This window comes from Rhodnius prolixus, unplaced genomic scaffold (assembly GCF_049639745.1).
Source record: "Rhodnius prolixus isolate KJV_2025 unplaced genomic scaffold, Rpr scaffold_3, whole genome shotgun sequence".
In the NCBI taxonomy this organism is placed as follows: Eukaryota; Metazoa; Arthropoda; class Insecta; order Hemiptera; family Reduviidae; genus Rhodnius; species Rhodnius prolixus.
The window spans coordinates 9,802,899-9,815,678 of record NW_027411603.1 but is presented as its reverse complement, the minus strand read 5'-3'; the positions used below and the strand labels follow the sequence as shown (position 1 = coordinate 9,815,678).

General features: G+C 32.8%; 1 protein-coding gene across 6 annotated transcripts in view; it reads left to right on the top strand.

Moving 5' to 3' along the window:
• LOC141452291 (cuticlin-3) overlaps nt 1-12,780 on the top strand; it is a 78,379-nt gene that overhangs the window by 54,397 nt on the left and 11,202 nt on the right. The window contains exons 2-5 of one of the 6 annotated variants that reach the window (XM_074124269.1): nt 144-375; nt 469-659; nt 2,339-2,486; nt 12,444-12,661. In XM_074124269.1, the coding sequence (XP_073980370.1) occupies nt 648-659; nt 2,339-2,486; nt 12,444-12,661 (378 nt within the window). In that variant the 5' untranslated portion in view covers nt 144-375; nt 469-647. The other 5 variants (XM_074124270.1, XM_074124268.1, XM_074124267.1 and 2 more) reach the window with 5 other exon arrangements.

Here is a 12,780-nt window from a genome sequence, read left to right as displayed (position 1 = left end):
CTCTTTATTTTGTTGATCGCAACCATTTATTATACCATATAGTTCCTATGGTATGTTGATCACTATCAAATTACAAGAACTTTTAGCAATGAAAATTTTTATTTTTGTCCTGAACTTAACAAGTTTTTCTTGTTTAAAACTAGAGAAACGTGTGGATGACTTTCGCAGATTGATAGGATGCCATTTTTTTACGTATTAATAAGAGTGTAATTATGGCACCCCTAACAGATATTTCCTGTAAAAACTGAATTTGATATGATCGCAATCTAAGTAAAGTTTAAGCTTTGAGAGAGAAAAAAAAATTGTGCAGTGAAAATCTATGCGTCAGTTGTAAGAATAGAAGAAAGGGATACTTGAATACTCTAACTACACTAAGTATTACCTACTTCAGTATCAATTGAATTAGACAATTAAACCTTGAATGTGAAAATTTAGGTCACTAAGGTGTTTGATAAGACTGATTTTTAGGATGGGGAGAGTGAGGGACTGAAAAAACAATCGTTAATTTGATGACGAGAAGGGGTGGGGTCACGGCCCGATGGGCCCCACACTAGACGCCCGTAGAGACAGTTAGGCACGTCAACTTGGCCACCAGCTACCGGAGAGGAGGGACCTCCTGGCAATGTCGGAACAAGAAGTCTGTTCCCATGGAAATGAGGGTAATCAGTTAGTGCTTGTACGATTCCGCTATACCATCCCAAATAGAGCGTAATTTTAACTCTACACAAATACTATTGTTTTAATTTCTGTTATTTCTCTATAATTGTTCTTTCTCCACCCCAAGGAGGACTTAACGATAAAGATTAATTAATAAATCAATGATGATTAAATTTTTTATCAAAATGCTATATCATAAATAACACACATTAGTTAGAAAATATATTTCATTCAAAAAGGTTTTCAGTTATACACATGTCAAAAACTTTTCTTTCAATCTAACGTTAATCAATTATCAAGTGCATCAACAATTGAATCATAAGATAACAAAATTGCTATAAACTCCATGAATGAAACCATGCAATTATATGAACCTCAAGAACTGGGTGAGGTTACTGTCCTAACATCACATCCATTTTTGGTGGGTATCTATTCAATAGTGACAATGATGGCATCGTTCAGAGAGTGAAAGATTTACTGTACTGTAATGTAATGTGAAATAACATGTAAATACCAGAAATAATTATTGAGTCCGCTACTATTTCTGCTAGTGACGCATCACTGGTTACAGTAAATGGTGCAGACAACAAAAAACTGCATCTTCTGATTGTTTACAGTTTCTTGTGATAATTATGATTTTTCTTCTTCTTTTTCATTTATTTCTAATTAGTATTTTGAGTTGGTGCTTGTAGAGTTCACTTCGTCTGTGACTTTAACATTTTTTTCATCTGGTTTCTGTGAATTTATTCAAGTAAATTTGGCGAAGTTGAAGTTTTTAAGTGCTAAATGCAGAAGAATTCAAACAAATATCCAGCAGATTTATGGGAAAATTAAAATATAAAAAAAACAGTGCATATAGTTGGACTTAGGTGTAAATTTGTTTCAAGTATTCTTCAAAAGTCATAATATGGTAAATCTTTGAATTGCTTTAGTCGTACTTGTACTTATTAGGGTACGTATTTTTTCCCATAATTATTTTTTCAGTTATGTCAAGAAGACCGCCGGCCAATAAATAGATTAATTTTTGTGCTCCCGATTCTCCTATTTTGGTTTTCCGAAATAGTAGCAAATAAAATAGGTATGAAAAAGATGAACTTCGAAAGTGTGAATGACATCAATAATAGTTAAAACAAAAAAATTAGTTTAACGAATGAAGCTGGCAAAAGAGGAAATATTATTCCAGTAGTCATATAAAGGAAAATATTAATGCATTGAAAAATAGAAATTAACGGAGAATATTGTGTAAGTGTGCTACGTTATTAGGCTGAGATCTCAGAGACGCCAAGATCCCTGAAGAAGTGACTAGCCCATTTCTCCCTACGGGACTGGGGGATATCCCAACAGAACATAAGATTTCAGCATCTTGCAATTTTTCTTTTTTTAAGATTTTTTTTTGTGGTTTGCATTCACAGACCATTCTTACTGTATATATTTATGTATAAATCCTCCGAAGTCTATTTTGAAAGTTTGTCAGGATCTCACTACTTTCTCTTTCTAGGAGCAGAAAAAAAGGAATAACTCGAAAGCCGATTCCAAAAATTGTTTTTAATAGAGAATAAGTTGTAAAATCAATTACTGTAGTTGGGGAAAACGTTATTTGGCGGATCAACTTAAACCTGCCGACTTAAGATTTAATAAATATCATTAATTAAGCTCATTGTTGAATTTATTTGGTTTACAGGTAGTATACATAGGAGAGGGATATGTACCGATAAACACCCAGCTGAGATCTAGACCATTAGAACATGCGCTGTTAGACTGGAGAGCACAATCAGGACTGGAAACTTGGGATTCAAGAAGATACATAAATAATAAAACCAGAGTACAACGTAAGTACAGCCTTATGTTTTGAAAAATATCATATATCCCTCAGTATAAAATTAGAACAAGCATACATTAACTATTAAGAAAAGATTGGTGTTTAGATTAGCTGGGGATAAGCAGCAAATTGTCTCTTCATGCGCATAATAATAATTTGGGAGAAATATTATAGAATATGTTGAGATTATGTTCATGTCGAAAAACATCGGGTGTGAACACTTACGCGACTGTATCTCGCTACTATTCTCAAGGTTGTACCTCATTTTCTTGAAAATCTGAATTTTAGTTGTTGCTAACATAAAACTGTAAGGAATAAAGTAAATTATTTGATTTCTTAAAGATATTTTGTTTGCATTCACACAAACACGAGAAATTATCTAAGAACCGCTTTTTCGGATTCTGACGCTGATTCGGATTTTTCTGGATATTTCTGGGGAAAATGCAACATCGATAATTTAACGTGGAACGATATTATCCTTTCCTATCAGTTGTAAAAGAAAGTAAATATGCAATTCGAGGTGACCGATTAGATTTATCCTTCAGAGATGAAGAAACAGAGTAATGGAAGGTTCACTTTTGCCACTGTTTCTGATGGCAGCTAACAGTTCCTTATATGGTGAAAGGGGAACAGAGTTTTTGGAAAAATCTCTCTTCCTCTACCCACACTCTCTTTCAATTTTAGGATCCTTGATTAACCTCCTGGATTGGCCCAACTACTATCGATAATTGTAACACCATAACAGGATGTTAACATTTCATAATGAAAATAAATTCAAAGAGAAGATTAAAAGCTTGCCGATTGTGCCACTAATTCTGCCGCCTTTTTGAAATCCATTATATCACAGCATGCAATCTATTATGAAAATATATTATTCAGATTAAGATATTAAAAAAATAAAATACACAAGAAAACAAAGAAACGAACTAACAATAAGAACAAAGAGATAATATAAATACGCTACACTAAAGTTTACATATTACTGCAATAAATATACATCAGAATTTCATTTCCTGCCCCTGGACGGGTAGTTGCACATATTTTGCAAGCGACAATATAGATTTCGTTATTGTAACGCACAACCAAATGATTCACTTATTTCGTTTCATATCTGATAATTTTTCACGCAACTTGATTTTTAGCTTTATCGTATATTTTTTTTTTCAAGAAAAGTATTAATCTAGCCCAAGGATTTCCAACGATATTGTCGCTTTTGTTTCATTTACGCAAATGAAACACAGTATTCAAGGAAAATAACTAACTTACGATTTGAATTTAGGATTTATAAATTAAACTGTTTTGCCTCAATTCCTATATACGTATACGTAGTATCACTCTACCTTGGCAGAAAAGAGATACGTAGTGTATCAGGGTCTGTCAGAAGAGTTACATATTATGAAGGATTTGACGACTTTTGAGATGATAACTGAGGTCATTTCGATTTACGGTTTCGTCCCAACAGTATTGGACGTGTCCTTGTAAAGGATTGCCTCGAAAGAAGGCATTTTATTTACTATGAAGAAGGCTGATTGTCACTGCGCTTTTAGTGAGAATGCCTTATTATGTTAGTGAAACTCATAAAAAGTCGGCCGCGGGAAACCATGATGGTTTCAAGCGCTGATGACCTAACGGTTGACGCGCATAAATTCAAAGAATAAAAATTATTTATGAAATTACCATGAATGCAAAAACATTTTTTCATGAGTGTCGGTATATCCTATAAGTCATGAAAAAGACTTTTCATAGCTTGCTAAAGTTTTATAGGTATATCAAAAGAATTGCAATCTTTTTGGTTAATTTTAGTTTGAGGTTTTGCTAAATAAACATAGTAATAAATTCTATCGAGCGTTTTGTATACATAAAAACTTGAAATGAACACCACTGTTTTGAGGTAGTGCAAAAAAGGGCTCAAATATGTGTTGTCAAAATTCCAAATTAAAAGAAAGTTCCACTACAATGGATTCTAAATCTGAATTTTTTTTTTTTAATGATTTAAGGTGCGTCAGCATCTGAGGTTTTTAGCAGCCGGAGCTTTTTTAGTGCACTGCTGGCATTCGGACAGTATTCTCTCGTTACAGACAACACTGACCATCACCACTGACAGCACTGTAAGCTCCTAGAAAGAGAAAATCTAAGGGTCTAAGCAGCTGGATTCGAACCTGGGACCTCCGCGTGGTAATCCAATACGCTAACAGCATAGCTAATCCCTTCCCTATCTGAATTAATGTTTCATTTTTTTTAGTTTTTCGAAATTGGCTCAAATAATTTTCTTTAAATTATGTACAACTGTTAATAGACATAGTTTTCCAGGAAAACATTATTAAATCGACTTCAAGGAAAAGGGGTTGGTTGGCTTCCCTCCTTCAAAACACCATTTTAATATAATATACGGTCCTGTGTCTTATACATTTATCAAGGTTTAAATGTATTACTAAAAGACCGTAAGAACCATTTTAACGATTGGGTTTTATTTTGCTACTTGGCTATTTTCCCTAAACCCATTCGTCAATAATTACACACATACATACATTTACAAAAACATCTTTTTTAAATTGTTTTTATAGGAAATTATAGTAGGGATAAGCGTAGATTTCCTGTATAGTGGCATTTCGGTATAATCTGAAAAATTAAGATGTTTAAAAATTCATAGCGTTAAAAATGTAGTAATTAAAGATCTCGAGAATTGAAGCAAAAGAAAGTCGTGTGAGTGTTTTCGTTAGAAATTAGTGAATATCTCTTTGGCGAAAAATAATATGGTCATTTAATTGTCATGTCCATGAGGTAACCTTAGCACTAAACCTACCGACATTTATGCATAACTATTTCTACCATGACCGGTCAAATGACCGCACTTTAAAATCACTTAAATTTCTTATTTTAGAATGAAGATAATAATTAGTTAACAATGAAAAAGCATAGTTTCTTTTGTTTAAAAATAAATCTCGTAGATTTTACTTTTTTTTGCATCATTTTTTATAATTACAGGCTTCTCAATTGCAAATTTCCCGCATACTTACTTTTTACATTTTAGACAGCATTTTTTAGTCTTATTGCCTTTGCAGTATCTTATTTGGCTATTTTCCGACCATTTGTTCTTGTACTAGTATTTGTCATGCTTTTGCAATGGTAACGCAAATTTTGCCTTGAAATTTCACTTCCGGTAGTTTTTGATACAAAATCCATGCATTTATCCCGGGGCTAAGTCTAGGATATTGAAAACTATTTGTTGGGGCCATCTCCGAAATTTTCTACGGTTATATTTCTTCCACGAGCTGTATTCATTTCTGCTAATTTCAGAGCGACAAACTCCCCAAGCGGAACTGAAGGTTTCTCTGCTTTCACGTTTTTCCAAAAATGGAAAGCCTTTTATTGTATCGAACGCTAGCCAAGATTTGATACCAAATTTGTCCGGTTTATTTGGCATGTACTGAGTAAATCTGCATCTTGGCTTTGTTGGGAACAAACGTCCTTGGAAGAGATATATGCTCTTGGTTAGTACAGTTTTGACTGTTCTCTACGAATTTGTTCCAAAATTTAGAAATCAAAGCAAATTTATCGGTTTGTAAACGATTATTTCTTTGATCCACTCGAATAAACCTCGAAAATTTCCGTCTGTACATTTCTGCTCACAATGTTTGAGAAGAATGCTCGTCCCTATTTTTGTTCCAGTGAAAAAGGCAAAATCGTAAATTTTTCGCCTCATATGCACCACATGCAAACAATAATCCAATAAATGCATTATCAAATTGAGTTTGTGAGAGAATTCTGTTACAAAAATAAATAAATAAATAAAATAAAATATTAAATAATAAGTAAATAAAATGAAAATATTCAGCCGGTCAAATGACCGGTCGCGGTAGTTAAGAGGGACTACAATTTTTTCTCAAAAATCAAATATTAGGAAAAGAAGTGAATATTATAAAAACAATTGTATACACATTTTAGGAAAAGTCGTGAAGTTTAATGGCGGTATGATGACGCTGTAATTAGAAAATTTAAATCAAATTTAAAAAACAGTCAATTGACCGGTCGTGGTAGGTTTAGTGTTAGTAACCGTGTAAACATTCTAAATAAACTAAAGAAATCCAAATCTTTTTATAAAGGAATCTATATTGTAAGTTAGACTGTTGAGTTAGGTAGAAATTCTACTGGCGACGAGATTAAACTCAATGCTGAGATGGACATCACATCGAGTGTGTAAGGAATTTGATACAGTCCAAAAGCCTTTTTTTAGATATAACGATGGAAAAAAGCAGAAGCATATAACCGCTAATAATAATAGCGGTTGATAGAGAAATAATTTCGCCTACTCATCATTAACAATATTTATCCATAGTAAAAAAAAAAAAAAACTGGATGATTCATATATGTATTAGAGAATAGTACCTGAAGCTGGTCTTTTATAGAATGTTGTATAAAAATGAAATTTCTTCAATCAGAAAGATATACCAATCTTCCCTCCAAAAAAGAAAGGGGTTACCTCAGTGTTTAATGCACAAGGATTCCACTAGGAAATTCTGGATTTAACTGCCGTCAGAAATATACGCTTACAGCTCCCTACCCGATGTGATGAGAGAACACGGTTAGGAAACCGGCTGTGCTTCTAATAACTTCAGATGTTAACGCGCCTAAAATCAAACTCTTATGATCGTACAATATCAGAAATTTCTCTTACTATAATTCTCTATTTTCTAACTCTCCGTACCCTTCAAGCTATGAATTTTTGAAAACGCTCAAATATTACGTGAATGAGAGAATCGCGATACTATTGAACGATTGCCATTCTGCTGCTATAGGTGATTTAAATCCTATTGAAAGATGAAAAACTCGAAAAAATGGGTTTGTCTTAATTTTGAACGAGCGGCTAAAAATGTCATATTTGAGGTGTATTCTTCACTATATTTGCGCTTCAAAAAACTCCATTTTAGGATCGATTGCATGGCTTGTGATTAAAAGTGAACTCTTTACGTCTATAAGAAACATTCTGAACAAATCTAAGTCCTTCTAAACATGGATACTCTGCCTGTATGATAATAATACAATATATGAAAAACAAAGTACCAACATTGTAGAGAGTGATTGACCCGAAGTAAATATTAATTACGTTTTCCGAATTTTACGATTTTGCTAAAATGATTTACAATTATTGTTTGTAGTAAAGTAAAGTAATTGCCTATTTTTTCAGGCGGGCTTTATGTCCAACTATTACCAATTAGGTGTCGTGGACGGAGGTGACTAGTAAACCTACTTTTGATTACCCATTAAATAATATCCAAGGCCGGGAATCGAACCCAGTACCACAATACATATTAGCTTCACAGGTCTCGCCTCTAACCGCTCGGCTACCGTGGTACCCAATTATTGTTTGTACATTCGTATACATTTAGATATGTTACTTATAATCGAATCACTTTTCCAGAAAATGGAAATACTTAGTTTTTAAACGGAGTACTTAGGGTGTGATAAGTGCAGTTCTCCAATAATTTGCGGATTCAATATATTGTACGGTTAGAAAACCGTAGAACTATTTGATTAGACGTTTGGGTGTAAAAGAGGATATACCGTTTTCCGGTCACTTTCCAACCCTAATCACGTTTTTACTCAATTTCTGGGAGAGCCAGACGTCACTCATTTTACTATATAGTGATCATTTTTGGTATTGAAATTTGGTATTTATTAGTCACAAATAGTAAGTTTCAAGAAAACTTAAATATTTAAACAATTGAGTTGAGAGAAAATCGTGGAAGTATTCATACCAGCTTTTTGGTCATTATGAGACAGACTGTGAATTAAAGATTTTTTTTTCTCATAATAATATAAAAATCTGCAAAAACACAGTTCCTGTTGCAGCAGGAAGTAAGTAAAAAATAAATGCAAAAAGTTTATCGCTACGCATCTATGGCAACTTCCACTGTCAACATTAAGAATAACTGCTTTTGAAAGAAACGTCAATGATTGTTATGACATATCTGTTAGGTACATTATACTGCATACTTTTACGCTCTATTACCGGAAACAATATCTTCCCCAAAAGATGAATAGCAAAATAATAAGCAAAGAAAGAAATAAAAAAAAAAGAGTTTGGATCAAGAATAACTGAGATCCCACTCCGAAGGTCCGGTATTCAGTAGTTAATCTATCAACTGTAATGGCCAGACGATTTATTTATTTCTTTTCTTATTTCTCTTTTTGCATAATTATGGTATATTGGGACAAAGGAAAGTATAAGAAATCAGCAGGAAACATCCATTATAATGGTTAACTGTTTTGTATCGAGTCAATGGGAACGAAAGCAAATTAAAGGAAAAAAGAAAAACACCTTGGTACCGTTCCCTTATTTGAGACATTTCTTCTTCTTGTAACGTATTGGAATAGATTATACTGACTTTTCCGTTGTTGGATTTATTGCAGTACTTTTTTACTTCTGGAATGTTATAAAACGAGGAGGTATTATCGTGTCAGAAGTTTGAATTTGTGTTTGCACTGGAAATATTTGGATTGATGATTGCCACTGAAATAGTGAGGTTTTCTTTCTCCCTTCTGAAGCATGCACATGTGTGTTAGTGGCAGAATTGGAAAATCACAAGAGCAGATTTTATATTTCGAGTGCATGCTACTCCACGGTCTGTTCAACATGGTCTCTTTCTTTTTTTTTTTTTTTTAGAAGCCAAATCGATGATCTGAAACATTCCATTTGTCGAATTTATTTTTGAGTTTTCCGCTAGCTTAGTCGTCACTGGCTTTAAACTACATTTAATCACATCGTTGCTTTTTGGCATTATTTTGTAATTTTTTTCTTGTTTCTAGCGTTGGATAAAGATTACAATCAGTCTGTCAGTCTTATATATATGTTTAGCTTGTAATCGTTTAAATATCTGTATCAAGGCTTATCCTTGAATTAGATACATCAGAATAACCTACAAATATAATCAATATGTATCAATTATGTTTTGCGAAGAAACATTCAATGATGTATATCGTATATATTAATCTATTGGTCTTCCTTTTGGGGGTTACAAAGGTGTCTGGGCCCGTATGCATGCAGCCCCTGCATCAATTCTTGACTATGAAATCAGATTCATTTTACAAGAATATTAGATTTGCTGACAGCATAGCATTAGCTGCCTACCTAAAAGTTAAGTAATTAAAAAACTCTAATCAGATAATATGTTTTTTATGCCACTAGCTTCATTTCTAAATTGTTTTATCAGTTAGTTTAAAATTACCTTCCGTTCTCAAAAAGCGATTTACCAAATACATTTTTACAATTAATAAAATAGTAAGAGGTCAAACTAAAGTGACGTCTGAATGATATTAATTATCGATAAAAAGATTCCCTGTTGTCAAAATAATTAATTAAAACTCTACTTTTGCGTCTATTTCTGTAAAAATAATCACGCTAGAAAAGTAATACTGTAATAAATATTTTATTACTAAGAGATAAATATTTTGAGTAGTTCAGCCATGAAGCGTAATGAGAAGCTTCGTCGCCGTCATTTACAATGTTGAAAGAAAGTCATTTGTCCCATTTATCACTGAAAAACTGAAAAGTTTGGTTTAAATATAAGTTTAAAGAATCTAAGAAAAAAGTAATTGGCTACTAGACAATATAGATTGTAGAATCTATCATAAATATTAACTTAAAACATAAAACAGCAACTCCCACAATCTTATTAATTATATGATTGCTTTACTTCCATGTAAATATGTGAATGTGAAGTGAGAGTTAGAATAGTAATTATTTGCGGTGTGAATGCTTAGTTCCAACATGGTGAATCAATAATCCATAATAATATTGAAAAATCAACCAAGCGTAGAAAATAAGATGTTAAAGTAAGTTCGGTTACTTCCATACTTCTTTAAGTAAAACATATTAAAATTTAAACGGTATAATTGAATTATAGAATAATGGAAACAAGCAGTATATAAATGACAGGTGAGGGACAATAAAGAATCTGTGTGTAGCTCACACTGGTGTATATATTTGGTGGTGTGAGAGTGCCTTGACTGGGGCAAGGTAAGACTGGCAATTCTAAACACTTATATCTAACCGTCAAATCTTCACGTCCGAATGATACCGCTTTCCCCCGGCTAACATAACTTGTGCCAGTCCCTACTACATCTACATTGTCCAAATAGAATCTATTTTAAGAATTATCTAATTTATATCAAATTATAATTAGCTTTTTTTAAAAGAGTATTTATAAAATTATGGCAGCCAGTGGTTCTACATACAACTATAGCATTACATTTGTTTCCAATGTTACAAATTCTTGAAATGTGGGACGCTGCTACTAATTTCCAAATAAGCCTAACTACCCCTTCCCCGGAAGTGCTTTTAATCAAATTTTTCTTGGAAAATGTACCAAATAATAGTTGTATACTACCAAAGATAAAGTGTTAGCAAGTAGTTTTTAGAGAAAAATCGGAGCCATTTTCGAGAAAACCTCCAAAAAGTTAAAATCCCATCCTAGATTAGTTCTTCATTCTGGTTGAAGGATTTTAGTTGCTAGTTAACCACCGGTTTTCCTGTAGAGTGTAATCTTTATTTAAAATCCTTGCTATCCTAGCTCCTTGCTATCATTAGTTTTTGAGATATTTTCTTCTATTTCCTAAAAATGTTGCTATAACCAGATTATCGTTAAACTTTAGAATTGTTCTCGGACCACTTGAAGTATTTAGTCCTATGGATAGGTTTTTTTGGTTTAAAAATGAAAACAAGTCCAGTGAGGGCAACCCACCAGTCTGAGGTTGATGGCCGAAATACATACGCGTAGAATCTACTGCTCTTATGGTGATGATGACGATAGGCCTTGCGAATATTAGTTTAGTTTGAAATTGCAAAGTAATGAAAATGTGCTAAAAATTTCTATATTCAGTTAATTATAACCATATTAAAATATGATAAATTTAAAAGTTTTCAAGTAGTCAGTGTGTGCTTTGAGTAAGTAAAATAATAAATAAGTAATAATAAATTTCACTAATGAAGTACATAGTATTCATATAATCTGAATTTATAATTAAATGGGAATTATTTTATGGATTCATTGAGAAGAAAAGGTGGCTACATAAGGCTTAATTATTCTGGATAAATGCGTACCTGAAAACATTGCCAGAAAAGAAAACATTGTGATGTAAGAATACACAATACTAGTCAACAAGCATGAGATAACAAGCAACAAACTGCTTTGCTACTTCTTTTTAATCAATTTTTAAAGTGTTTTTTATCTTTTTATTTATTTATTTTAAACTATCGGCGCTCAGAATGAAATTTAATGAGACTTTTGCTGCATATAAAAAATATAAAAGTGTAAATCCTCGGGAACGGATTAGTTAGCGTGTTGAATTCCCACGCGGAGATCCAGCTGCTGGCCCTTAGATTTTCTAGTTCTGGGTTCACTGTCCGGTGATGGGCAGTGTTGTCTGTAACGAGAGAACACTGTCCGGAGTCCGATAATGTTCTATTTAATTTAATGTTCTACCGTACTTATCGTAAACTATAGCTCCGAAACCACCGCTACCGAATTTAACGAAGACAATAGAATAGTGAGGCGCTATTGCTACTGTGTTTGTTAAAAAATGTAGATTGCTGATATGAATCTGTTGCGCAAGTTTAGTCCAGGAAGCCCTAGCTTTTTGATTCAGCACTTCTGAAACAGCTATAGAAACAAATCCTTATACCAACCCAGAAGCCACAGAATTTTTTTTTTTTAATTTGGTGCCTCTCCTTTACAAAATACAAAAGAAATGAATTTTTTTGTTTTTGCTTTAAATTATAGCTGACCATCAGAAGGCTAGTCTCAAAAAGCTGCCCTAGTTGGTAAATTGTGAAGTGAAAAATGCATAGACCGTTGCATGTTCTTAACTATGTTGACTTTTTGTACTGAATGCAAAGATGCAAATAAATCATATTATATCATATCATAATCATATTGAACTAATGTTGTATTTTATATGACTGTTACAGATATAGAAGCAGAATGCCAAGACGATTACATGAAAATTCGTATTGGCTTTAATGGATCGTTTGGAGGACTATTATATTCGTCCGGTTATTCCTATGATCCTGATTGTGTTTATATAAATGGTACTGGACGGGATTACTACGAATTCTATATACAGTTGAACAGATGCGGCACATTGGGTAAAAATTCAAGACAGGAGGATGCTAGGAAAAATCCTGCAGTAAGTTAGACAATTTTACATTACTTTATCTAAAATTTACATTATTTATACATTTATACAACAGTTTTAGTAGAGGTGATTAGTTTTTGAATGTTTTCATTCTTATAAATTTTGTTTTA